We start from the raw sequence: 26,241 nt of genomic DNA, 5'->3' as shown, positions 1-26,241 counted from the left end.
TGTAGGAAATTAGCAATGGAAAATCTGACAAGGAGAATAGTATCCATATTCCAGCAAAGACACAAAAGATGCCAGAAAAGCAAAATTGTTACTTGAAAAAATATCAGCCTCTGTTAAACTATAAAATAGCTGAAAAAACTTTTTGAAACCAAGTAGGTAAGACTTTACAGAAAAGTGTAGTTCAGCACTTCTGTTATTTCAGTTTAGAGCTGCAAGCAGAAAAAATCTAATGAGGTATTTGCTTCATAAACTTCATCAGTTCATAAACTTCTCACACATTTTGTTTTTCCCAATCCAAAAATAACCCGTTATAGCAAACTGGGATTATTGGCCTACAGTCTAAGGGGTAATAAAATAAGAGAAAAGTGATAGGGCAAAAATTGCTTCCCACAGTAAATCATTACAATTTATTGAGCTCTACATCCATATCTAACTCTTTGATAAGTCATACTGACAAACTACTCACAAGAAAGGAAAATCAAATCATGTTTTTCATTCTTTTCACTTATTCTGAGATTATACATTATTCAAGAAAAGCATGATTATTTTGCATACTTCTTAGAAGATGTCCAGACTAGGGAATATTTGTAGCATCTCAAACTATGTTTGCTAACTGGTTGCACATGAAGATTTGTATACGCAAAAAGTTTTATTAAAGTAGTTGTTTCAATCTCCCTCTGCCAATGGAAGTTCCAAATTTCGGTTTTGCTCATATTCTTGTAAATTCAAAATAAATTCATGTCATAATAAGATTTCTGAAAAGACTTATGATTTTAACATCTAGCTGTGGACTGGATTCACCAAATCAACAGGCCAGCTCACTGCTGACAGCACCATCTTTGATCTATCCTTTAAACTTTCATTATAAAAGGAAAATATTTTTGATTAAGTACAGTTTAAAAAACATACTGAACTATGGAGCTAATGACACCACGTAATTAATATTTAAGATGTTTGTATTCAGGCTGTATCAATAGTAAAAATGTGTTTGTCAAAGTAAGTTAGGACACACATTTTTAAACACAACCTAGTTTCCTGGTGTCATAATGCCTTAGAAACTTCATTTTTCCAGTGATTCAGATGTGTGCAGTCCTGGCTGGTTACATGTGAATTTTCTAAAATCCAGTCACATACTCACTTTGCAGCTTTGTAGCTTTACATTTCACCAGAAGACTTTCCTGCAAACACAGAAAAACAACAAAAGCTCCACCTTTGAGTGAGTTCTCTTTTGCCTGGGAGCTACCTGGTTCATTATAAGGATGATAGATTTCATAAAGCAAAGAAGCCATAAAAATCTTTATGGAAGCATTAAAAAGATCTTGGGATAATGCATTATTAAAGAAAAGTTCATCTAATATGTGAAGCAGAAGATAGGTCTTTAACTTGTATTCATTTCAGTCCCCAACAACGCATGGGAGCAGCACCATCTGAGTTAGGCAGTATGGTTAGTTAGCACTAGTCAGACATAAATAGCTTCACTTAACTGAAGTTTTTTCTGTCATTTTATGCAAACTGAAAAATCTGCAACACATTTTTTATGCACAATACTTGTCTCTTGAAATTAATAGTACACCTTTTTCATTTTCTCTCTTTCATTCAGTATATTAGTTATTCTTTTATTCTTTCCAGGGTGTGTTTTTATGTGCTTTCTCAATAGAAAGCCGAATTTGGGAGAAATGTTCTTGATGCTGTACAAAATTGGATAATAGCTACTAAGCTACATATAGCGCAGATTCAGAGAAACTCAGTTGGAAAATAAATCTGAAATAGCCTTTGTGGAATGTTTACAATGTTCCCTATATAAACGGGAGAAAAGAAAAGCTCTGTAAAGCCCATGGTCTGTTCACTGTATGCTGGAGTTGAAGGATTTCACTTCAAATACCCCTGCACTCAGTTCCAGACGTGGAAGTCAATCTCTATTTCAGCTAGATCAAACCTCCATTCAGCACCCTACTGCAACAGAGCTACACGGATTTCACTGCACTAAGAGCCTTCTGCGCTCACTGAAAAGGAGCCAGTTTTTCTCCTTGATGAAAAGGAAGGCTAGCTAATTAATTAGGGTGAAAGGCAGGCATGTATTATTTCTCCATCTAATGCAAGCTTTATAGTTCAACGGTACACGGAGAGATTTGCATGTTGAGATCTGTAATTCTGAAATGAAAGATTAAGAAAATTCGAATGCCTAAGCAATTATTTTGGCATACCACGAACATCTAGAAAAATGCTGGGTTTTCTGTTTCCAAGATATTCCAATATCACATTTCCGAGAACTGCTGGACGCAGAGCCTAGAGGACATGCTGTTCTTAGAGATCCCACTCTATAATATGGAGAAGACATTCCTATTCTCTTTTATGATACTACATACTAGTCTCTGTTATGGAAGCAATATCTCTCTTTAATATAAATAAGGCTTTATAGATCAAAAATCTGATTCTCCATCACATGGTATGTGTGCTACAACTACTTAAACAGTCCAGAGGATCAGAGAACTAGGCCTGATGGTAAAATTCAAAAGGCAACTCTCCCAGATGACAAGGAAACTAACTCAAATAACTTAAATTCAGAAACAGAATAAAATGTTGATTTAGACTTACACTGCAGCTATTTCTTAATAAACAGTATATTTGTCTGAGCCTGGAAAATATGAGTGGCTTAGAAAGGATGCTAAACAGAACCCAAGAGAGAACTTGGGAAGAGAGCACAATTAACTAATGCTAACTGATCGTTTGCTCTCCCTGAAGGTGGCACAGGATTCATTCACCAAATAGATCTAGAGATCAATCTATCAATGCAACGGAGTAGTGATCATGTACACTCACTCCAGCTGGATATACTCATCAGTTTTCAAGGTTCTACATACAGAGGAAAACAGATTTTTATCACCTTTTTGAGCTGGTTTATCCAATATTTTAAAATAAATTTTTTGTGAGCAGCTTTGAGTACATCTACTACAGTGCTTTAGATTGGATCCTGAGCACGCTTTGGAAGAGCACTTTGGTTTACATGGTGAAGCTGTTTTGAAATGCATGAGTCAGGTTCGTTTTGGATTAAATTACACTGACAGATGTGCTCTACAAGCACACCGTGAGCTCCAGCTGCTAACAGGCATCCAGTCTATAGAATGTGACCACAAGTCCTCACTGCAACCCCTAAAATGCTTATGATTGGGATGCTAAACCCTCAGCGCAAACAATTCCACTTTCTGATACACTCTCATTAGGCTACAGCACTTGCTACAGCCGATTGAAGAACTGTATTTAAATACATATGAGGTATTCAGTATATTTGCAGTACCAATATAAAGGCAAAGTAAAATCTTGTCAAAATGATTCTGCCTTCGTACCTATGACAAGGATAATTTTCGGTCGAGGTCTTGCAGGATCAAATACATCGTACTCCTCAATTAGCTCAGCAGTTTCAGAGAGGTCGGTGTCACTTTCTATTGAAAACTGTTGGATTGGAGGGAGTCGGTCGTACCGTCGGTATGGGAAGTTAGAATTATCAGGCATCACTGTAAAATAGTAAGATAAACTGGGAATTGTGGAAACACACAGAAAACTCAAGATCTGTTGCCTACGCAGATTTAAATAAGTATAATACATAAGCATAAAGTACAACTATCTCCTCATTTCACAACATGCTTGCTGTTACTATATTAAATATTCCTTGCCTCTTTAGCTGATTTATTAAATTGGAACCACTATGAGTCCGTTTTCTTTGCTGTTTCTTTACAAGCACATCAGCTTTTCTGTGAAAATCTGCCCGTAGCACCCAGAGTTTGGCAGTGGCCTCTGAGAAGTGCTCTGTTATGCAGATAACCTGTACTGTGAAGCAGAACTCTTTTGGTAATACATGTAGTACACAGAGACACAGATAGTAGTCTTGCTAATTAGTTTAATGAAATGCTGGATGGCAAGGAAGAATAACTATGGCAACTGAAAGATGAGCTAATTACTGTATGACAACATTATAAATAAAATAATTACAGGTATTGGGATGACACTTGCTTAGATTTTGTAAGTTTTTTATGTTTATCATTCACGTTGTATTTAGTAAATTAGCATACAGCTCCAATATAAACTAGAAAAACAACCTAGTATAACTGCATTGAAGTTATGGATGTCGTCCACAAGGACCAACTAAAAATATAAAGCGAGTGCACTGAGTCAACTCTGCCCCTATCTTTGCAGATGTTTTAGGTATGAGAAATCTTTCCACTGATGTGTTAAACATTTGCACAGCAAACATCCATCATTAGGCTGCAAAATGACCACAATTTCCTCTCCTGCATAGCATCCATTCTGGGAGGAGAAAAACACATGCCAAAATACAAAGAAACAGAATCCTTGAGTCCTTTGCCTAAGGAAAATCAGAATGAAGCTTGATCTGCTATAGAAGGGTAAAATAATTCAGCAGTGGATGTAAAACCACCCAGAGCACAAGAAATACAATCATTTTTATACTTAATACATTACCATTCCTGAAAAAAGACCTCCTGGATTGTCCTCCATTGAGTGGAGGCAGGCTCTTCTTTTCTGGGCTGACAAAAGTGTCCCATTTTACTTTTTCTGACCCTCCAAGCTCTTTCACTTTCTGCAAACAGCTTTCCAAATATTCAATTGGGTCATCGGGTTTGTAACACATTAATCCATTCAACAGACTCTGCAATGTAAGATCAGAAATACACACTATAACGATAGATGCCAGGAAAAAAACAGCACTCTCACTTTGAATTTTAATTTACACAGAGAAACCCCATATTCCCTATAGATGAGTCCTCAGACTCTCCATTTCAAGCCAATGCGTCAAAGTGAGGCCTGCCAAATTGTATGATTTTGGTTTGCTGGTGTCACAGAAACGATTCAGAACGGGAAGCTTGTGCCCATGTCTTTATATTTGTCTGCTTGCACTGTAATACAAACTGAAAATAGTAAAAAAGTGTCCTATATGTTTCATAGAACCACTACTGGCAAATATACGCAGAGCAGTGCATAAGCTAGATAGCCACAAAAGTTACGTGTTCTGTGTAGTCTATTAGATCACTGAAACGTATATTTTCCTAAGACCAGTGTACTCACAAGTGTCTTAACCATATTCTTGAGTCAACACTTAAACAAATAATGAAGATTTTTTTAAAAATCACAAGAAATACTCAAATATAATCTTGATCAGTACTGAAAAAAAAAACCCTGAACCCAAAGTTCATAGGTGTTTTCAGATCTAACTGACCAGAAATTCCCAGCCATTAGAAAACCCCCGTCTACAGTATTAATTCTACACCCACTGCACCTACAGGCATTATGGGGAGTGTGGAAGAGGAATGCCAGGCTCTCCTCTCACACATGGTAATAGATTTTCCTTGACAAAGTGATACCTAAATCATCGTTTCACCTCTGCACAAGACAAGTGCAGCCAACCCACTCTTAACAATATACGTCTTTCAGGATGATTCCTGTTCCTTTGTGCTTTTCCTAATTTTTGTGAAATAAACTAGAGGGTCACAGTTATTAGTAAGAAATGTAAATAGCTCCAATTCAGGATTTGCTCAGTTTTTTGTTAACTACAGTTTATACAATAATTGTTATTTACACACATATGTATTTATAAAATAAGATACAACTTATATGCATCTATGCCCTTATTATACTACTTAACCGACCACAGCAACTAGCCATGTATTTTTGCAGAAGATATGCACCATTCTTTTAAATTTGCCAGCTCAAGCTCTGAACCTCTACAGGAAAACAGTTCTGTGTGCATCTCGTTAAACCATTCACATTCTAAACGTGTTAGTAAAGCATTAGCATGGTCTAGGTCCTGTAATGTTCAAATACATTAAAAAATGTGCATCTTCAGATCAGACCAGGCAAAATACATGTGTCTCTGCATGTGTGTGTTTAACATAGGTGGCAGGATGTCTGATTCGGAAAAAATAACAATCCCCCGTTCACGGAGAAGTAATTATCAATCGTTAGCAGCAGGGAACTTGTAGGAAGCTAAACCTCACTGAACAGTTGTGGTTTGTTTTTATTCTTCCTCCCAGACTGACGAAAATCTGGAGAAAACCTGACAGATAAACCCCCGCCCGAACTCCTCGGCGGAGCAGCCCCGGGTGTCCTCTGCCGTGCGGCCGCCAAGTTCGCTGTCCCCGGCGGCAGGCGCAGGGCAGGCGCGGCCGCCGCAGCGGTGCGGAGGGGCGCGGCCGCCGGGCTGCCTGCGCGCCCGCGGCGGCTCCCGCAGGTGGGCACCGGCAGCCGCTTCCCCGCCGGCTCCGCGGCGCCAGCTCGGCCCGGCCCCGGGAGCCGCGGCACCCCCTGCCCGGGGCCAGCCCTCCGCGGCGCCGCTCCCCGCGCAAGGTACGCGCGCCGCAGCCTCCTCTGACTGCTCCGTCCTTCCAGCCACCTTCAGCCCGCTGCCCGCCGCGGGGTCCCAGCGCCGAGCACCCCCTCGGACGGGGCGGAAAACGCTCCCCCCCTCCGCCTCGCCTACCTCGAAAAGCTGCGGGATCTCCCTGCGGGCCAGATACTCCTTCGCCTCGCCGGCGCTCATACCGCCAGCCGGGGACGGGGGCGCCGGCGGGGCGCGGGTGGGCAGCGCCGAGCCCCGCGCACGGCACGGCGGTGCAATGCGGGAGCCTCGGCGAGGCTTCGGCGGGCGGGCGAGCCGGGGCGGGAGGGAGGAGGGAAGGCAGGCTGCCCGCCTCCCCGGCCCCGCTGCACGGAGGGAGCGAGAGCACGTTTTCCCCCGGCAGGGGAGAAAGAGTGTGCGCACGCTGCGGGGGAAAGTTTGAGGGGTGTCTGCGGTGAGCACCCGAGCGGAGGCGGGGAGGGGTTGCGCCTGGCTGTGCGCCGCGGGCAGGGCGCCCCGGGAGCGATCGGACCCCGGCTCCCCGGGAGCCACCGGCTGCTTTCGCCGTCCTGAGGCGCGCCCCGCACGCCGGGAGGGCTGTGGCGGCGGTGCGGGGAGGGCTGTGCGCGGGTGTAGCACAGAGGTGGTGGGAGCTGCCCGGTAACCGCGGTCTCTGCCCTTGGCATCGTTTTTTTGGCGTCTTGAAGAGAGAAGCATTTCATATGCTTTGGGTGAGTAAAAGGCCACAAATTTGGAGCACTCATGAGCATCTGTGATCATCGGGTCACACAAAGACAACTGAAGACATCTCTGGTCCAAACTCCTGCTCAGAGTAAGGGCAGCTCTTGAGGTCAGACCATCTTACTCAGGGCTTTATCTAGTCTCATCTTGCAAAACCTCCAAGGATGGAGATGGCATAGTTGGTCTAGGACACCTGTCCTTGGATGGCCTTGTGGTCAAAAAGGGTTTTCTTCGATTAGCACTTCCCTTGTCTCTATTTTTCTCTTGCCCACTATTACACTATGGTGAAGATCCTGGCTCCATCTTCATGGCAACCTCCTCAGAAGCACTGGAGAGCTGCGATTATGTCCCCTCCAAGCCTGCCACAGGCTGAACAAGCCCAGTTCCCTCAACTTCTCCTCAAGGGCAAGTGCTCTCATCCCAGATCATCTCTGTGGCTGTCCACTCAACCCACTCCAGTTCATCAGCATCTCTCTTTTACTGGGAAGCCCCAAACGGGATGTATTATTCTAGATGTGCTCCAAGGAGTGCTAAGTTGGGGGTAGCTTTTGTGCTATTCTGTATTATACTGGAATAGATTATTTCAGTTGCTTAATTGTCCTGTATCAAGTCTAATGTTCCAATTAGACTTTAATTTTGTTGATAATATTTTCTAACACAACATCCATGTAGTTTCACTGATGCACACCCTAACAGAAACAGGTTACTCAGGTGCACGCCTGTGAACAACAGTGAGCAACTGCCTTCTGTATCTGTGTTTTTCAGACATAGTACAGGTCTTGTCAGGAGCCTTTCAAGAAGCTTCTTCCTTCTGTGTGTGATTTGTGGATCGATATCAGTCTGACACGCTTCTTTGTCTCAGCTGCAGCCACGTTCCTTGTTTTGCTGGTTCTGCAGTTAAAATGCCCTCTTTTTCCTTTGCCCTGCCTCCAGCCTTTTATGTGGACACTTTCCTTGTTCATTCCCCAAACAGCTAAACACTGCATCAGGGGCAGTCCTATGATCTTCTTCTGAAGAATTACACTGGAAGGTTTTCCAAGTCATCCAGTCACTCCCAGCAGCTTCCATGTGAAGGGCAGTCACTAATGGCCCTTCACAGCATGCACGGATGGATGGCCCATGCTTCACTTCAGCTGACGTATCTCTGGAAGAAGTTTGGATTAGGCAGTTTAAGATCCTTTCCAGCTCCATTTTCTCTGAATCCAGTGGTGACACTTAGGAAAGCTGCATTAATGTCACTGAATTAGCATTTCTCATGTTTAAGGAAGACCTTAGTCTTTGCTGGAGAGTTTAATCAGCATCCATCTGGAGTCTTTCTTATCCTCCCAGGAACTCTGGATGTGGCTTTAACCCTGCTTTCCCTTGCTAAGATTTTAATGCAACCAAATGTAAATTCATTGAAAAGCACAGTATCTTAATTTTGACGAAGTAAAAAATAGAGTAGGCTCCAATGTCCTAAACAAAAGATATGAGACATAATCGCTTTTAGAAGATCTTAAATGAAGCTTGATAAGAGGAAGACTGAATTAAATTAAACAGATATTTTCTTAAAATAAGATATTTTCTAAGCAGGGCTAAAGGAAGATGTCATTTTATTTAGGAAGACAGAGCTGTGGTTTTGGCATTCTGTGGGTTTATTTTTTATTCTTTTTTAATTTATATATATAAAAAGCTGTATTATCATTGTCTCAGACAAATTGCATGTATAGGCTGTCAGCAGATATATTTTTATATATTCAACATTTATGGGTAAATTAGTGTCTCATCCAATGTCCTGGATTGACTGAGACAAATATTTCCTCTCACACGCTTTCCATGGCATCTTCCTCAGGAATGTGAAATATTTTTGTGTAAAGTCTTGTCTGAGATGTTTGTTCTTTCCTGTAGCTCCCAGGCATTTTGTTCAGTTAGATAACGCTAACAGAAAATAAAAATTCTGACTGTTCTGCCGTAAAAGTATTATCATTATGCACATCTAAATTATTGCTCAAAAAGCGTCATTTCAAGCTAATCCGATTTTTGTTGCTCAAAATCAAATTCCATGTTGTAGAAATTACCACCTCTGAAAAAATACAGCCATTTAGGAAATCTGTCAGACTGAATGCCTGAAATGTATCTGGAAGGGATATTTTTTGGATCTAATAACATGGTACCTCCTTCTAGAAGTAATTTGTTGCACGTTTGCCTCGGCCAAATCCCCATACTGAAAAAGGGTCACAGGTGGATGCCTTTCAAAGGCTCTGAAGAATATCAGCAACAAAGGATTAAGAATATATTAACTAAATACAAAGCTGGGTTATTTGTCATTTCAGGTATGTAGGTAATGTAAAGGCAGCTGTTAGAGAGTTGGCTGTTTGTCATTTTGCAGTATCCGATCAAGAGCGTGGCTGGAAATCAAGTGGTCTTACTGCCTTAGAAAATAACACAGGATGCAAAAAAACAAGTTCACAGAAATGGGAACATGGATTTGAGCTCCAGAGCAGTGCCCAGTCCTGAAAGTATGGGCAGCTCTTCATGGTACGGGGTGAGGCTGAAGGATCCCTTGGGCTTTGCTTCTACCACTTCCCACGTCTTCTGGAGGGGAAGAAACTACAGTAGAGAGAACAAAATTTCGCTGTCAAAACAATAACAGCTCTGAAAATCCATCTTGAAAACATCTTATGGATCCTGTACCATTGCACTGATACCATTTTTATTCTTGTTGATTCCTCCAGTAAATATGTGAAGCTGAAATAATATGAAATTAGTTGGAGATCAGCTGGAAGATGCTGTTCTGGGCCTTCTCCCGGATTAAACCAATTACCTAACACCCATAGCCTTCAGTCAAAGCTTAACTAGGTTCTGTGTTTTCAAAAATAACTTCAGAATCCCCCAGTTTTTTGTCTAGTGTCTGTTTAAGCACTAGTGGCTGTCATTTATCACATAAGCTGCTGCTCTGCTAGATGTCTCTTTAAAATTAGAACTGATGTCCTTGGATCGATGCACTTATACAGGCTGCTGCAAGAGAGGTGGACAGTTTGAATTTCTAGATTCTGTAAGAAGAACAATTATGTGTAGCCTTTGTACTAGAATGTGCTGAATTACATGCTTCCGATCCAGAAATGGTATGCATTTTAATGTTAAGGCAGAACTTATTTGCAGCCCCGTGTTGTGCCTAGTGTGGTGTAAATTAATCCAAGATTGTTAAAAGAATCTTTTCATTTGAATAAGAAGCCTGTTTCTGAACTCTTGCTACGATGTTGTTCACATTTTTATTAAATTTGCTGGTTTTCCTCCCCTTTCTTTTCCACTTTGCTAAACCTTTGTTGTTGTTGTTGTTTTCTATGGATATATAAACAGGTTAGTTAAGTGAATTAAAGCACTAATTGAAAGGCAGTGAAAATTCTACCTAGAAAATATAATCTCTGGATCTAATTCTCACTCAGTCCCAAGACCACCATTTTATGTAACTTTTGTGGACACCAAGATGAATAAAACCTGGGAGGGAAGAAAGAAGATTGTGTGGCTTAAAAGTTTGAGGATGCATATTTAAATTTGCTGAGGGACAAAAAAAAAGAAGCTATGATCAAATCACTGCTTAACCTTTGTTTTGATAAACTAAATAGCTGTAGCTTTTACTTTCCAATTACAGTGTAATCATTCTTTTGACCCTTCCCTGAACTCTTTGCGGTTTATCAACAGGCATCTTCAGCAAAGGCATCGAACAGGACTCGCTGTTCCAGAAAAGGTCACGCCAGTGCCAGGTACTGATGTGCTTCAGCCTGTCTGTAGCATCCTCACCATCCTCGTTCTGTTGTTTCACACTGATGGATGGAATTTGTGTAGTGCCCTTGGTGTTGCAGCGGGGTTCACCTTTAGCTGGTTATCCAGCAGGCTCCCAGCAGCTCTGCTTTCCACTCTCTTTTCTCACATAGATTCTTCCACTCTAGGATGAACACCTGCTCTTTATTCTTTGATGTATAATTTCATAGACTCACTTGCAGGCAATTTACCAAGAAACCAGTTTGCCCAGTACCACTTCCATAGTCTTTGTTATCTGCCAGCAGTACCAGTGATATTTTTTTGTACAGCACATGGCCCAAACACAGTTCTAATCCATTAATTCTCCCCAAATAGACACTGACAATACAACCATTTCAGTTCATTTTGTTTACTCTTTATGAACTAAGGAAATTTGGGTAGCTGTTGGAAAAAAAATAAAGGAAAACCACAAACACAGCAAAATTCAGTTAACGAAATCGGCTTGAACTGAATAATGATTTGCGGGTGGTGGTGGTGAGAATAGAAGAGAATTCAAGCACAGCTATTAGACCTTGTCCTGGGAATGCTGCGGAGCATAAGATTGTTAGAAAGTTTGAATCTCTGCTACTTATCATTTAGGTTTTATTTCAGTGGTATAATAGATCAATGCCTTATGACACAATAACCTGTTATTCAATTATATGGTGAAAATCTTCCCTACTTGAAAATCACCTCGATACAAAGTACAGCTTGTGAAAAGATAAACCTCTTGATTTTTTTTTTAATAGAAAGCTAAGTGAATTGAAACTAATACCAACTTCCTACATGAAGGGCTTAGTAGAGTCATACCATGACTTCAGGAATTGCTGACACTGAGAAACCTTATATCTTCACAGGGCACAACACATTGTCACAGGGAAAAAGGGGCGAGTTAGTTTGATATAATTTTTCTTCTTACCCAGATTCCTGACTGGGCTTTTTTCAAGTATAAATGTCCTATGGGCTCTTTGCTAAATACAGACTTTTGTTTCACTGTAGTCAAACAGAAGTACTATTAATTTGGTCAGGTTGTACATGTATGCGAAAGAATGAAAGAAAAGTTAAGACAAAAAAAATCTTGTTTTGTGATGTGGTAATTTTTTAATAATTAGGATTAGCAATGGAATAACGTTGGCATGTGCTCTTGTTGAGAGCGATCATGACAACAACTGTAGTGCTGTGGTAAAACATGAAGTCACCTATTTCCCTATTCAGTGTATAGTCGAGTCAGTATTTGCCACAGAGCAGTAGCTATAAAAATGTCAGTCAGCCACTGGTGGTGTTTCAGTGTTAAATAACTTCATTTCTTTAGAGCTAAAGCTCTGCACGTTTTTCATATTTCACAATGAAGTGGGAAATGACTGTCAAACCCCTCTTTTCTAAACCTAAGAAGGCTGTAACTTAGGCAGATACTGGCTCACAGCTCTGAATTCTGTTGTAAAGAACAACTTTGGTTTTAATGGGGAATTTTAATTTTGATTGAGGTAAGTCCTTTTTCAACGACTTAAGGATTCTTGAACTCATCCATTTAACTTTCTGGTTTTGCATTGCCTTGAATAGAATGCAATATATAGAGATTAAAAGATACACCTTACATAATAATTAGATAAAAATCAGGATGTAGAACAAAGACAAGTTAAAGAAGTTGCATTTTAAGATACAATGAGATGAATTGAAAGAAAACATGAGAGAAATTGGGAAATGTTTTAACCATGGAAATGTTATAATGCTAATTCAAAATTAATCCTGACTTTCTGCTGATGTATAAGAACATTGCCTGAATTTAGTCACCAACTTCAGTGAATGTTTTCTTGACAGTATAACAAATGCGAATTGGATCAAACACCTATTTTTGGTAGACGACACCCTGCCAGACGGCTTATTAATCAAAGGTAACAAAGCAGTTGATGAAACTGTTGTATGATGGTTGAACTTGAACTCTGATTCCATAAAGCATGGGTTGAAAATGTTTGGCTAAATAGGAGAACAGAGTTTAGCCTGATATTGGATAAAGCCTGATACCGAATAGTTTTTAACATTTGATATTACTAATAATCATCAGCACTTCTTGAATCACCACAATGCTTTTTGTTTCCTGTCATGCCATCCAATAACAACTAAGTAGTTGTTCGGCTACGGTGCTGAACAGGACCCTTGGCCCTGTCTGACTAATATTGATTAAGAGACGAGGCAATTGTATTCTGGAAAGCAAACACAGCCTGGCTGGGTGCTGGAGTCATGGAGAAGGAGAAGCTTGTTGCTAAGTTCTGCCCCTATGTGAACATCTTGTTTCAACAGACAAGTTACTATGAAATGACACAGCCGTACAAGTGACAAACTCTGTGGCTGCAGCTTTCCTATTTATTCATCAATGTTCAGGGGGAAAAACAGTTAATCTTGTGTATTTGAAAAAGTGATCACTTGCTTCAAATGTTTTTCCTTGTCTATTCTGGATCTCAGTGGGTTCACGAAGCAAGGCTTGTCAGTATCTTTTATTTCCTTTTATTCAAGTTGTCTTATAAAACTGGAATCACTAATATGTTTTGTCCTGATTATGGAAAAATTTGCAAGTACAGCGGTCTCAAAGTTTACAGCCTTAAAAGTGCCTTTCACAGCTCTCAGAATACACAGGCAGTGAGAAACTAAAATGTTACTAACTTTACTGTGTGTTTGAATACTTTGATACATCAGAAATGAATTTATTAGCAATAAATTCCAAGCAAGTAATGTTTTTTGTTTGGTTTGGTTTGTTTTTCTGAAGCGTGTATATTCTGTATAACAAATGGATTGGATTCAGGCGTTTTGCTGTAGTCTTTACCGTTTCTTTTGTTGGTGGCTTATAGCTGAGTTGGTACTATTTGGGAAAGATTTGAATATTCAAAGATCTCCTAAAGTACTACTTCTTCTACATTATACAGCTAAATCACCTACACGTCAGTTTTGGACAGAACCTTTAAAATTGGCCTGTAGTGTAGCTGACATTCTATTGTTCTATATGAGCTGATTGACAATTAATGATGTTCTACTGCATTTCCTGGCTTTCTGCTGAAACTTTTTATTCCCTCAGCCTCTGGGCTACAGAAAAGAGAATTGTGACTTGTACGTGTAGGCTGTACAGCTTTCCTAGCTGACTTCTTTTATGGAAACAGTGTTATGAGCAATTTTGGGGAAAAAACGACTGATTTTACCATTCAATATTACTAATATACACACAGACATCCTCCCTTTCCAAACCAATTTTTTCGCTTATGAACCCCTGAAGATTTCCTTGGAGAGAGAAAATACATTTGATTTCTAGAATTCTAAGCAGATAAATAGCCTCATGGATTAATTTATTTTACAATAGGATTTGAAAACCCGTATGGCAATTTTAGATCATCACAACTAGATACAGAATTACTGAAGGAAATGGAAAAGATGGTTTATACTGTTCTGGTTCCGAGGTGAGGATACAAGGCAGGCTCTTTTAGAAACTTGTCAGAAAAATTCATCCGTGGAAGCAAATTTGTATTAAAAATGCTTCTCACAACATCATAACATATAACAACCAAAAAGTGGAAGTTGTTTTCCTTATCTTGCAGAAATATGCAGGCAAACAGAATCAGATGAAAGAGCAAAAACAAACATGTAGTAGCAACACCCAAATTTTTGAATCGGATTTGAGGTTTCAAGATGACGTGAAATTAACACTGAATGCTTTGAGATCCTTTAGTGCGAGGTGCTATACAGATGCAAACCATTTATTATTTTTATATTTAGCAAAATCAAATTATGATCATCTTTATTCCAAAGCTAAGTAGCAAGTGAAGTTATGTACCCTTGACCTTATATCATTATTTTGATGTCATTGTCCTGAAAATAATAATCTTAATTTGTTTTTAAGGTACTGTATGTGAAACTTCGATCCTGAATTCTTGCAGTCCACAAACGAAGCATACATTTCTGTACCTGATACATATATGTATTATTTCCTTGAGACACGTGTAATATGACCATGCAGCTAATAGACCTTAGTCAATAATATGCATTTGACATGCTTAAACCCTGGATCTTTTATTAAAAACTTGGGTTTTTTGAGAATTCCAAAAGGAAGCTATTTCTTTTTTTTCCCATTGATCAATGCATTGTCAGGAGGTCACATCCTCCAGCCCAGAAAGCTAATAATCTGTTAAACAATGAAAAGAGGATGTCACAAATGCACATTTAAGTCACCTTTATAATATCTAGAATCCCAAACAGGCACATATTGAATTAATCCATCTTCTGTTTTGACTTTGTGCTATTTGTGGGTTTGGGTCACTGAACAGTAGGGAGCCCGACCATTTCACTGGCCCTGCACATCCCTCCAAAACTGGGATGCGTAGCAGGCCCTGAAGCTTTAAATCTTTAATATGTACACGCTAATGATTATCCTTTAATAAACTATTGTTATTTTTTTTTCCAAGTGCAATATTTTTTTTACACAACATTATAATGCGAGAAATGAGAGAAATTTTAAGGAAATCCTTGATAATTGTCAGGGAGTTAAAATGCAAAAAGCCGATTTTCACTGAGATAATACTTCTGCAAACGCATCCATTAAGACACTGATCAGTTGAAACTGATTGGCTGGTCGGTGCCTTTTCTCCATACAAAAATCAATCACCTCAAATGAACATGTAAATTCAAATGCCTATCTTGAAATGTAAAAGGTCATTAACTGCAGTAAATGTGGTTTTACATTTTCATGTAATATATATATTTAGCAGCTAAAACTATTATTTCAGGTCACAGAACAGGACAGAGTTGTTGAAACAACAGGCATATTAATGTGTTAATAATTCCTGTTATAACTAGGATGTTTTCTTGATGGTGTCCTGCAGTTAGAAAAATCTTATCAGTATCTTATCTTATCTTAACATGAAGATAAAGACCATTAAAAATAAAGTGTTTGGCATTTTTTATTCATGAGAGAGTTGCAGAACAATATAGAAAAACTTCCATAGATTTGATATCTGAATGCATTCTCGTGTAGGCAGTTCTCTTCAGTTTGCATAATATCCCAATCAATTTAAGCCACACAATTTGGCTTTTAAGAAAGCAAGTATTCGGGGGAGTGCCTAGTCACCAATTTACTTTCTTGCTGAATATGTTCCTTGGTTCCATCCAGACTTTCTGCTTAATAATAACTCATTTAATTTTTTAAGTAAAATTTCCCCTTGCGGTGTAATGGAGAAAAGGCCTTTTACTGACCTTCTGCACACGAGGGAATTTCAACAAGATTGCATTCTTATAAATCATAGCAAAATCTGGCTCCCAAGCATTATGATTTCAATGTATGAAGTCATTCTGGCACTCCTACTTGGGAACAGCTTCCAGTAAATACACTCAAAGAAATAGGTGCTTTTAATTTCAAAGAGCGCCGTTAGAATTTACAGCATATTGAAGGGCACTCTGTGCTTAGTTCAGCATGAGTACTTTCCAACTGATCCGTAGCAGCTTTTCCCATATCCTGCTAAACGAATCTACAGAGGGACCAAATGTTCTGCTTTACGCAGTTTGAGTAGTCAGAGAAATTACTGAGGTTTGCTGAGCCGCTGCCACTTTTGTTCACAGCCCAACAGCTGCTCTAAAAAAGTACAAGTGAGCTTTTGCCTACATTTTTTGGGGCTGTTTTGATCTACTCTGCCCCACAACTCCTGAAAAAACAAATAATCATGCATATTTACATTTTTAAAAGCTAAACATTTCCTTCTGTTGAGAATATTTCTTCAAATTTCTTAATGGCCTATTTATTGATTCATCTTAAATTTTGCTTCTCGAGTGCAATCTTCCTCTAATCAGTTCTAATAACATTTCAGTACTGATCACACAGTGATCTACATAACCTTTCCTGGCAATTTACTGGATGCAGTTTTAGTCACTGTTCAAATATTTAATGTTAATCAGTGTTATTGTACTTGGTATATGAGTAACCTTTTTTAAAGTTGACTCAATGCTCGTTGTATATCTTATTTCTAATACAATTTTCATATATTCTATCTAATACATTTTCAGGCAAAGCTGATGTGTTTTCAGCCTTTAATTTTTAAACCTTTGGTTTTTGTTTCCTCACATAGCTGATGAGTAGCCCTCAATGGAGAGAAAAACCGCTTGCTTGCAAAGGAAGAAAATCACTTGCAGGACAAAAGGATATATTTAGATTGGAGGCTGTAAAGTAGTCTAAGAATACACACAATAACTTTAAGTAGTAGTTTGGGAGCTAAAATGAGTCCACCAGCAACACGGCCCTTTACTTGAGTTAATTTAACCAGCGGAGCTGAGACCACGTCAGTGCAGTCACTGCAGGGACGACTTGCCTGAGACCTTCAGATACTTGGTGTATAATATTCTCATCTTTTCCCTATGAAATTTTCCACAAATTTTCTATTTGAGAATGAGCCCTTTTGAAATATTAATGGGAAAATACAATGGAGAGGGTAATTTAAAAAATATTATTTTTTCTGCTGTATTTTTCACATATTTTGTTATTTTAACAAGTGAGAATGTTTTGACAAGTTTTCAACATTGTTTTCTGTCGAGAAAAATACTGATGCACTGAGAGCAAAGGTGATCTGCATTCATATTTCATGACTGCCATTATACCTAATAAACTATGTCAACAAGTTGCCACTGCTTTTCCATAATGTTTTCTCATATTTTACTTATTTTACCAACAGGATAAGCTGTTGGACCCATTTGTAACCTCATGTCTTCTGAAGATTAAATACTGGATTATTACACAATTCAACACTATGGAAACTCCATGTCTGGTGATGTTTGTGTCGTTAATGACAGAACAGAAGTGATGACAAGGTAGATGATTAATTCATCAAGAACAAATGTCAACTGAATTTCATTGTAAGTTTCGAGGGTTTTGCCTGTTGTTCTATTCTGCTCAAAAGGCACTCTAAAAAATGACGTCTATAATCTCACTTTGTAAACAGCAGTACAAAATATCGTCTATTTTTATTCTGATTTAGCAACCCGATGCTATGGATGAACAGAAGTGTAGGTTCAAATATGTTTAATCAGTGTTTTAAAAGAATCTATTGAGAAACACAGTCCAGTACAATTGCTTCAGCAATTATCAGAAGCAAGTCGTCTTTCAAGGCATTTTCATTTGGAAGTTCTGTATCTGTTACACTCAACATATTATTTTTGCTTATCTTTAATCAGTGTTACTTTGCTATTGTAAATATTTTTAAGTACAAAGATTCTGTGGTCAGTCTAGTCTTCTACTAACAGAAATTGAAAAAAACACTCAAATGAATAAGATCAATCGTTAATTTGATGACTGTTGTTTTATCCAGGTTCTATATTTGAAGACAGCCATTTTATCTGCTCAGATACTAAACGGTAGTAGACTTGTTTGGACAGTACAAAAACCTCAAGCAATATAAAAATGGGAGTTTTCTGACAGTCAGAATGAAGAAAGTAATAAATCTGCATTTTTTTAGTGAGATAATACAGTTGAGCTATTATTGATGATTCCTTAAGAATCAGTCTTGTTGACTTACTTCATTGCAAGAGTTGCTTTTCATTTTTCTTTTTGCAGCATATTAAATACAGCCAAAGACATATTTCTTTATTTCCTACAGTAGAAAATTACCAGGCAGTGCATGCAAATCTGGTGAAAACAGAAACACAGAACAAGGATCAAGAGTACAGAAGAAGGAAAAGATACACTATGATACTTATAGGTAATATAATCAAGGTTAAAACCAACAAAATTAAAGATAATTGGTATTTTTGTTTGCAGCCGCGCTTTGCCATCAAGAGCCAGCTAAACCTTCCTATAGATTGCAGAACCGACTACAAATAACCTGTGAGAAACAGCAGCAATATTGACTGGACAAGTTGCTTAAACTGTTCTGACTATTGGTAAAACCTGGTGTCTTAAACGTCTCATCCCCTACACATGATCTTTCAGGTAAGGATAATTTGCACAGCACAAAGAGCAGACATCCGCTTGTAGAGTCCATAGGTGACAACCTACACTTACATCATTCCAATGCCACATGACAGAAATTTGTGGGGTTTTTTTCCATATCCTTTTTTCTTATGTAGCAAATAATACACAGTGACCTTAAAAGAGTGTTATTAAAGCTAAAAAGTGGACTATTTCAGAGAATGACAAAATTAAGGTCACTTGTGATGCAAATTTCAGAAGGTTCGGGGGTTTTTAAGTGAACAGGATGTTTTAAAGTCCTATTCAAAGAAAAGGTGTTTCTTACTTGTCATGTTAGGAATGTTTCCTGGTTAGCTGAAGTTATCTTTTTGTAACACATGACCTAATTTTTCCTTCTGTATGAACATCAGGGCTTATGCCTGGTTCAAAGATGCAACATCTGGATACAGCTGATGACATTATTTCTATGGGAAAAGCTGTTGACCAAAATGCATGATACCAAAGGACAAATATTTGTGATAAATGCAAAGAGCAAAGGATCAGATTAACAGAAAGAAGTCAAAGAGTTGAGACCATTTGTATTTGTCACATGTTACCTGCCCAACTCTATGTGGGAGCCGAGAGGTAATAAGGAATTAACAAAGTCAAAGTGCACGAAATAACTCACCAGTTTATAAAACTGCATGAGTACGTGCTCTAAAAGATAGCTGCCCTTCCTTAGTGTCACCGACACAGCTTGAACACATCTAAGAATGATCGGAGACCTAAGTGGAAGTAATTAAAAGGGCAAAGAAAAAGCTCAAGTTTGGTTCTAGACTTAAAATTAATTTAGCTTTCTGGAGCAAGAAGATAAACAGTGTGGCTCACAAGCAGGCAACAATGGACACAGATGCTCAAAGCACTTCTCAGTAGGCGTGTTCAGGCACAACAGGAGCTGGTGGCTGCAGTCATTGAAAGGGACTAAGTTCATTAGCTTTAGGTGCAAAATTAGAAGGTGATCTAATCACAGGTGATTGTTTTATCAGGGAAACCAGTGATGCTTTCAAACAGCAAATGCGATGTTATTGAAATTCCAACACCAATACATGGAAATATGCTTGTCTGAGAAAGTCATTACTGATGACAAGTACATGGAGCAGGAAATAGCTTCCACGGTTGAGGGCAGATTCTGAATCTTCACTAATGGAAGGCATCAGGCAATTGAACAAAGGTGTTGACAGGATGCATTAGTGGAAATAATAGAATCATACCAAGCAGTTCAATAGATTGAAATAAAATCTGGTGATTCATGGGCTCTGAGGGATGCATGTGCCAAAGGCGAGGCTAGAGCAAGGCGTCTTCACGAAACATCCACTTTTGGATCCCCCCCTTTCTCCCCACCAAATGTGGTCCCTCTGCCCTGCAGCCACCAAGGCCTGAGGCCACCCTTGGTCACCGTGTCCCCTGCCCTTCTGCTCACTTGTTGATAAAGTCCGTTATCTGCAGTGCAAAAACCCGCCAATTAGCGCTCAGAGACATGACATTGTTTTATTACAGAGTTGCACAAGTCTGGATTACAGTGGCTTTCCCTGAAAGGAGTTTCCCCGGGGATATTTATATGCAAAAAGTAACAAAAATTCCTCCTATCTAATACGAAGTTTCACCTGTCTAGTGCGTATTCACACCATGGTGTTGAAGCATGCACTGGAACTTTTTGCCATGTCAGCTTGTTATTTCTGCACAGGCACAAAGCCTCCGGTGGTCCCTGGTGGTCGTTTGGGGATGAAAGCCCCTCACTCACATTGTCCCTGTATGGTATCGAGTCATCTCAGGACATAATTCTGCTGGCCCATTGCAGGGTTTCAACAGACATCCAGGATGCCCGAGAAGTAGCTATGAAGCCACTGTCACCAAACTACAGTTACATTTTGAGCTGACTAGTGAGCTTCTCATCCTTGCAGCATCTTGTATATTTCTTTGGTCGACTTGTTCTCAAGGCCTAAGCAAAACTTCATAGTTATCTCAAGTCTTAGCAGCTGCTATGCACTGAGGATCAAAGCACACACTGTTAGACAAAACCCATATAGAAGGCTTGAATATTTGTAAGGCATGAAGCATGGAAGCTTAAAAAGATGTTTTAAATTTCAACAATGCCCAGCGATTTGAGCAGATTTTTAAAAGAAGACTGAGCTAAATGGCTGTGCTTAACCCCTAAGAGCCCCCGAGCCAAAGGCGAGATGCGAGGCCACCGCGTTTCCTCCCGCCCGCCGAGATGGACAAGCTCAGAGCTGCGCTACTCCTGCGGCGCCGCCACCGCCTCGGCGCTGTGAAAACCGAATTCAAAGCAGGCTCTCCGGGGGCTGGCGGAGTTCCGAGCCGTGACAGCGCCTGGCGGGGCTCAGAGCAGGGGCACCGTCCTCCAAGCGCCGGCGGAGAACCGGCCGCAGCGGGAACGGCCGAGGGAGCGGCTGCCGCTCCGCTCCCGCCCTGGCTCGGCGGCGCGGAGCAGGCGCAGAGGCCGCTTCGCCTCTTCCGGCGGCGGCGGCCGCAGCCCGGCGGAGGAGGCGCGGTAAGATGGCGGCCCCGGTGCCCGCCGCCTGCTGGGTCCGTGCGGCCGCAGCGCTGCTCCTGGGGTGCTGCGGCGCAGCGCTCACCAGCGGCGTCCAGGTACGAACAGCCGGAGGGGAGAGAGGGCGGGCGGCGCTGCAGGCTCTGCGCTGCCGGTTCCCCCATCGCCTCCCCCCGCAGGCACAGCCCGCTCCGGGGGCCGCGCCGGTGGAGCTGCCCTGGGGCGCCCGTAGCGCTCTGCGAAGGGCCGAGAGCTGCTCTGCAGAGCCGACGAGCTGCCGGTGCCCGCGCTGCGCTGCCTCCCCGGGCGGGCGGACCCTCCCCCGGCTCCGCCTCGTTCGGCCCCGGGCCGGGGGGCTGCGGGGCTGCCCGGCTCTGGGTTGCGGTTCTGGGGTGCGGAGCAGTGCGGTCCGCGAACTGCGGGGCCGACAGGCCCGTGTGACTTGTTTAAACTGTTTAAAGTTAACCCCACCCGTCTTCTAATACGTTTGCAGGTCTCCGAAACGCAGTTTCTCTTTGGCTGCACAGTGCAACTTTCAGTAGTTGGTGTTTTATGTTCCTTCTCCGGACACTTGCCGGCTGAATTATAAGTCAATAGAGTTTCTTTGGTTAAAAACCAGGGTGGGATGTTGGGCAGTTTCCCAGGCGGTGGAGCTGCCCTGCACACCTGTGCTGGTCACCATGTGCTTCTCACAGGTGTGAGGCATTTACACACAGAAGGCGCTCGTATATTTTAAGTGGGAGTAATTTCATTTTTCAATAATTATGCTTTTTGCACAGTGCCCACACTACATCTGGAGTGTTGTTTGCATTTGAATTCTGCTTTTTTTAGCAAAATGTTATGCTTGAAATTAATTACTTTTTTTAAAAATTAAAATAGCCAATAGGAATATTTTCAGAGTCTTTGGATTGCTAATTACATTGCAAATTGTTTACTACATGAAGCACAGTATATTTTACATATATTTTAACAAATGCTTTTGTTACTGTGTGTTCTGTGTGAGCCCACAGGTGTCAGCCCAGTGCCCCAGAGTCTGATGGAGAATCAGCAAGTCTGGATTCTTGCTCTGGGACAGACTTGTTCCCTTACCTCTGGGAAGTCTTATCCTCTCTCTGTGTCCTGATTTATGCCGTCTCCTCTGCAAAGCACAGTGGGAACTATCGATAGCACAGATCACGGGGAAGTTTGTTGTTGTCAGCTCCTTATTTTGAAAGATAAATGTAACCACCTTGGAGTTAAAATGGGTTTAAATTGCAGATTCACTTACCTTCTGTTGAAAAGATGAGAGGAACAAAGAAAACAGAAATTAATCCAAGTCCCTTTTCTCATTAAGGAAGAAGCTGCAGGTCAATAAATCATTTTATTTTGTTCTTGGAGTGTCCTTTGGAGTAGAGATGTGTAGGCTGTTTTAACTAAGCTGAAAGTGACTAATTCTTACTCCTTTGTTATTTTGCAAGTTTCAGGGAAAGAATTGGAGCAATTAGCTTGCATGAAATGTACCAAAGGGAGTAAAAAAACTTCCTCGTGAAGCTTTTGTAAGGTTTATTCAGTGTTAAGGTGTGGTAAACATGCATCGAACACTGTTCTGTGGAAACAACGAAAAGATGAGTGATCATTTCTTTCTTATCTGAAAAACATCTAATATTTTCTCAATTTTTCAGGATCAAGCAGAACAGTTCTTTAAAAGTGGACATACAAATAACTGGGCAGTTTTGGTAAGTGTGGTCCAGGTAGTTTTCTTCTAATAAAATTGTCAATTTTTCATCAGGAAAATTCTGTTCATTTGTAAGAAATGGAAAGATAAAGATTTAGAAATGAATGAATTTGAAATCGCGCTTAAAACCTTACTACACTATAATAAAATTATTCTTTCAGCACGACTGCATTTCAAGCACTCAAAACGTCTGGCTACGTGGCAGGATTCATAAAATGAAGGTTCTGCCAGCATTAAAACAGTTAAATTGCCATATTGCATATTGAACAAAAGCGTAATTCTGATATCAGAGATGTGTATTTCTTTGACCAGAAAGGTGCAATTTATTTCTGATTTTTCTTCTTACTCAACCTGTTAACTTGTGATAACAGGCTTGGAATAAAAAAAAAATCAGGCAACATAATGTTTAGATAAACTGTTCTTATCCTGTTGTTTTTTCTTTGCCATGAGTCTTTTATTAGCTTTGAATCATGCTACACGATTGCTTCTTAATCACAATTCAGGTCTTAATGACTAATTTGTTTCAGAACACTGTTGTAATTACTCAGTAGCAGCTGTTTGTTTTCCAGATGCTAAAATCGAGCAATACAAAAGGAAGGCTAACAGTCGTTAATTGAATTAGAAAGAATAATGGATATATTTTACAAAGTACAAACTTGAAACTATTAAAACATAAAGTACTACTTTAATATTATGAACAAATAGGTGCTTTTATTAGTAACCATAAAAACAAACAAAGAAAGTGGAAAATTAGATTCAAGGAGCTATACTTTCTGTCCTTAAATTTGCTGCTGGTTATATTTTTTCGATAGTTCATGATTAAGCTTTATAACAATTGCTACTATTTTTTTAATGAGTAAAATATGGATGGTTTTACTGCCATCAGGCACTTCCAGCCTGGGATCATACTGGAATCCCATCTCATTAGTCGCTCGAATTAAATGCTGTGGAGTGAATAGCTGTATTTAAAGAATAGACACATTTTCCACTGTGTCGTAAGGGCGGTAATGGAGGAAAGGGGCAGGTGACAATGTCTGGAAATGTCACAGCGAGACTGGCCACCGTTAGTTTTCAGAGCTTTAAATCTTGCTGAAAGGCAAGTGTTCTCATGGACTGATTCCCATGGGCTGTTTTGAAGTTTCTGATTGACGAGATGATCGACACGCAAGGGGATCCTTTCAGGCTGAATTTGTATTGTAATTTAAGCTACTACTCATAAATGAGAAGGCTAGAGAATAAGGTGCTATGTAGCGTAACTTAAAGATGTTTCTATTTAAATTAGAACTGTACATTTGAAGCTGAAAAAGGAAAAAACTGTCTTAAATGCTCGTTCCTACGTCTCTATTTTTGTGGTTTTAAAGTCACCCCTTCTAAAATGCTTCTTCCTTTGCCTATTTGAAAGGCACGTAAAAGAGAAGGAGGTTTGTTTCCAAAGGAGAATTGCTGTCCTTGGTGTGGAACAAACAAAAAGTAGTGAACTTGCGTTAAACAGAAGGACAATGATAAGGCTATGAAGGAGCTACAGCAGATCGCCTCTTAAGGTTTTTGTTTAAATATCATTGGTTTGAGGTTTTTGAGGACAGATTAAATAATATCCAACCGAGGGAACAGTTTTAAGTACAAGAATGGCTGATCCCCGACTCTTCGCCTGTTAGAACAGTAGAGCCTGAACTCCTTTGAGATTTTTGAGCATTTATATTCAGATTTTGGTTAGAGCTCGCTTAGCTCTTTATTATATTTGACTCCTTAAATACAAACGTCCTCAGTGTATTTTCCCCTGTGTGCGGATTCTGCACAGCTTCACTTACTCCTTTGTGGTGAAGTGCTCCCGGAATGGGTTTGTTACTGAGATAAGAACTCTTCTTTTGATTTTTCTTTCATTTGATATGGAGAAAGGAAATGAAAAATTTAGCTTATCCACTTGCTATTGCTGAATTATTCCCGGAAGTGCCACTGTATATACTTAGCTGGCTTTAATGACAGTTTTTTCATGAGTCAGTTAAGAACATGTTAAGAGCTTTTTTTTAACTTCCATTTTCAGCATTTGTTGCTTTGGTACAATGAAGGTTTATATATCTTATATCACGAGTTTCTTGATGTTGCTGTGTTCTTTCTGTTTTGTTACAAGTTTGCTGATACTCTTATAATCATGGTCTTCTGATGCAATGTGCCAGGGCAATTTGTATCTTTCACACTATTTAATACTCTTTTTTTTCCCTTTTCTTTCCCTCCTTAAAAATTCAAGGTGTGCACATCTCGGTTCTGGTTTAATTATCGTCATGTGGCAAATACTCTTTCAGTATACAGAAGTGTCAAGAGACTGGGCATTCCTGATAGGTAAGGGAATCTTGGTGAATACATTTTTTTTCGCAAATGTGCTATTAAAGTTCTCGTGTTGTCTGAAGCGGTATAAAAATACATTTCTCTTCCCAGTTTAACTGCGTAAAAGTAAAAAGGAAGGACGTGATCACATCAGCGTATTGCAAAGTGCAGCAGTGTTGTTCCAACAGCAAAACTCAAAGTTATATAATAAAACTTCCAGTTGGAACAGATTAATTAGATGAAAAACATATGAGGAGCTATCCAGGCACTAAAATGTACCACTTAGTAAACTGGTGAAAGCATAACATGCAAATTGAAAAGTGTGTTCCTACTCTTGGATATGGCTTTTGTTGTACATTAATTTCCTTGCAGTGTGGAGGTGTTAGCAACCCTAACTGTACTCAAATGTAAGATTTCCACATCTACAACTACAATGAGAGTCTCTAAACTAAAGGCCCTGAACAAAGCAGCTCTTACGCATTGAAAGTAGCCTTGAAAAATCCATTTTGCGTGATGTTTGTAGAGAAACCAGAAGCTTTGTCCATTAACTTGTGCCTCTCTAGTGATGGTACAATGGTGAAAGTACAAGAGGATTAGGAAGGTGAACGAACTGTTCTGAAGTGTCTTTTAGTTGTGTTCCTTCTGGAAGTTCTGGGGTATTTGTACAGTTCCATCCAGCTGTTTTGGAATGCAATTTACTTGTACCAGAACTGCGGAAGCAAAGTCTAGGCACCAACACCCTTTGAATAATAGGCCAAATGTATCCGTAGCCTCCTATGGAAATCCTGGTGGTCCTGGTTTTTAATGTTAGTTTTAATGGTAGTTTCTCCATCATGTCGCCCTCTCCAGTTCTGCAA

At 39.9% G+C, this 26,241-nt stretch overlaps 2 protein-coding genes across 2 annotated transcripts in view; one reads left to right on the top strand and one right to left on the bottom strand.

Annotated features, from left to right (window-relative positions):
• Positions 1-6,550, bottom strand: part of AK5 (adenylate kinase 5) — a gene marked incomplete at both ends in the record, with an annotated part of 89,474 nt that extends 82,924 nt beyond the window's left edge. Inside the window, 3 exons of the mRNA XM_080348972.1 lie at positions 3,345-3,512; positions 4,477-4,663; positions 6,491-6,550. Of these exons, the coding sequence (XP_080205098.1) occupies positions 3,345-3,512; positions 4,477-4,663; positions 6,491-6,550 (415 nt within the window). The remainder of the gene's footprint in view (positions 1-3,344; positions 3,513-4,476; positions 4,664-6,490) is intronic.
• A 14,803-nt stretch (positions 6,551-21,353) lies between these two features.
• Positions 21,354-26,241, top strand: part of PIGK (phosphatidylinositol glycan anchor biosynthesis class K) — a gene marked incomplete at both ends in the record, with an annotated part of 66,918 nt that continues 62,030 nt past the window's right edge. The window contains 3 exons of the mRNA XM_080348733.1: positions 21,354-21,446; positions 23,010-23,063; positions 25,308-25,399. Of these exons, the coding sequence (XP_080204859.1) occupies positions 21,354-21,446; positions 23,010-23,063; positions 25,308-25,399 (239 nt within the window). The remainder of the gene's footprint in view (positions 21,447-23,009; positions 23,064-25,307; positions 25,400-26,241) is intronic.

The sequence above is a fragment of the Nesoenas mayeri genome, assembly GCF_963082525.1.
Source record: "Nesoenas mayeri genome assembly, chromosome: 8".
Classification (NCBI taxonomy): Eukaryota; Metazoa; Chordata; class Aves; order Columbiformes; family Columbidae; genus Nesoenas; species Nesoenas mayeri.
This window is presented reverse-complemented; position numbering and strand designations above follow the sequence as displayed.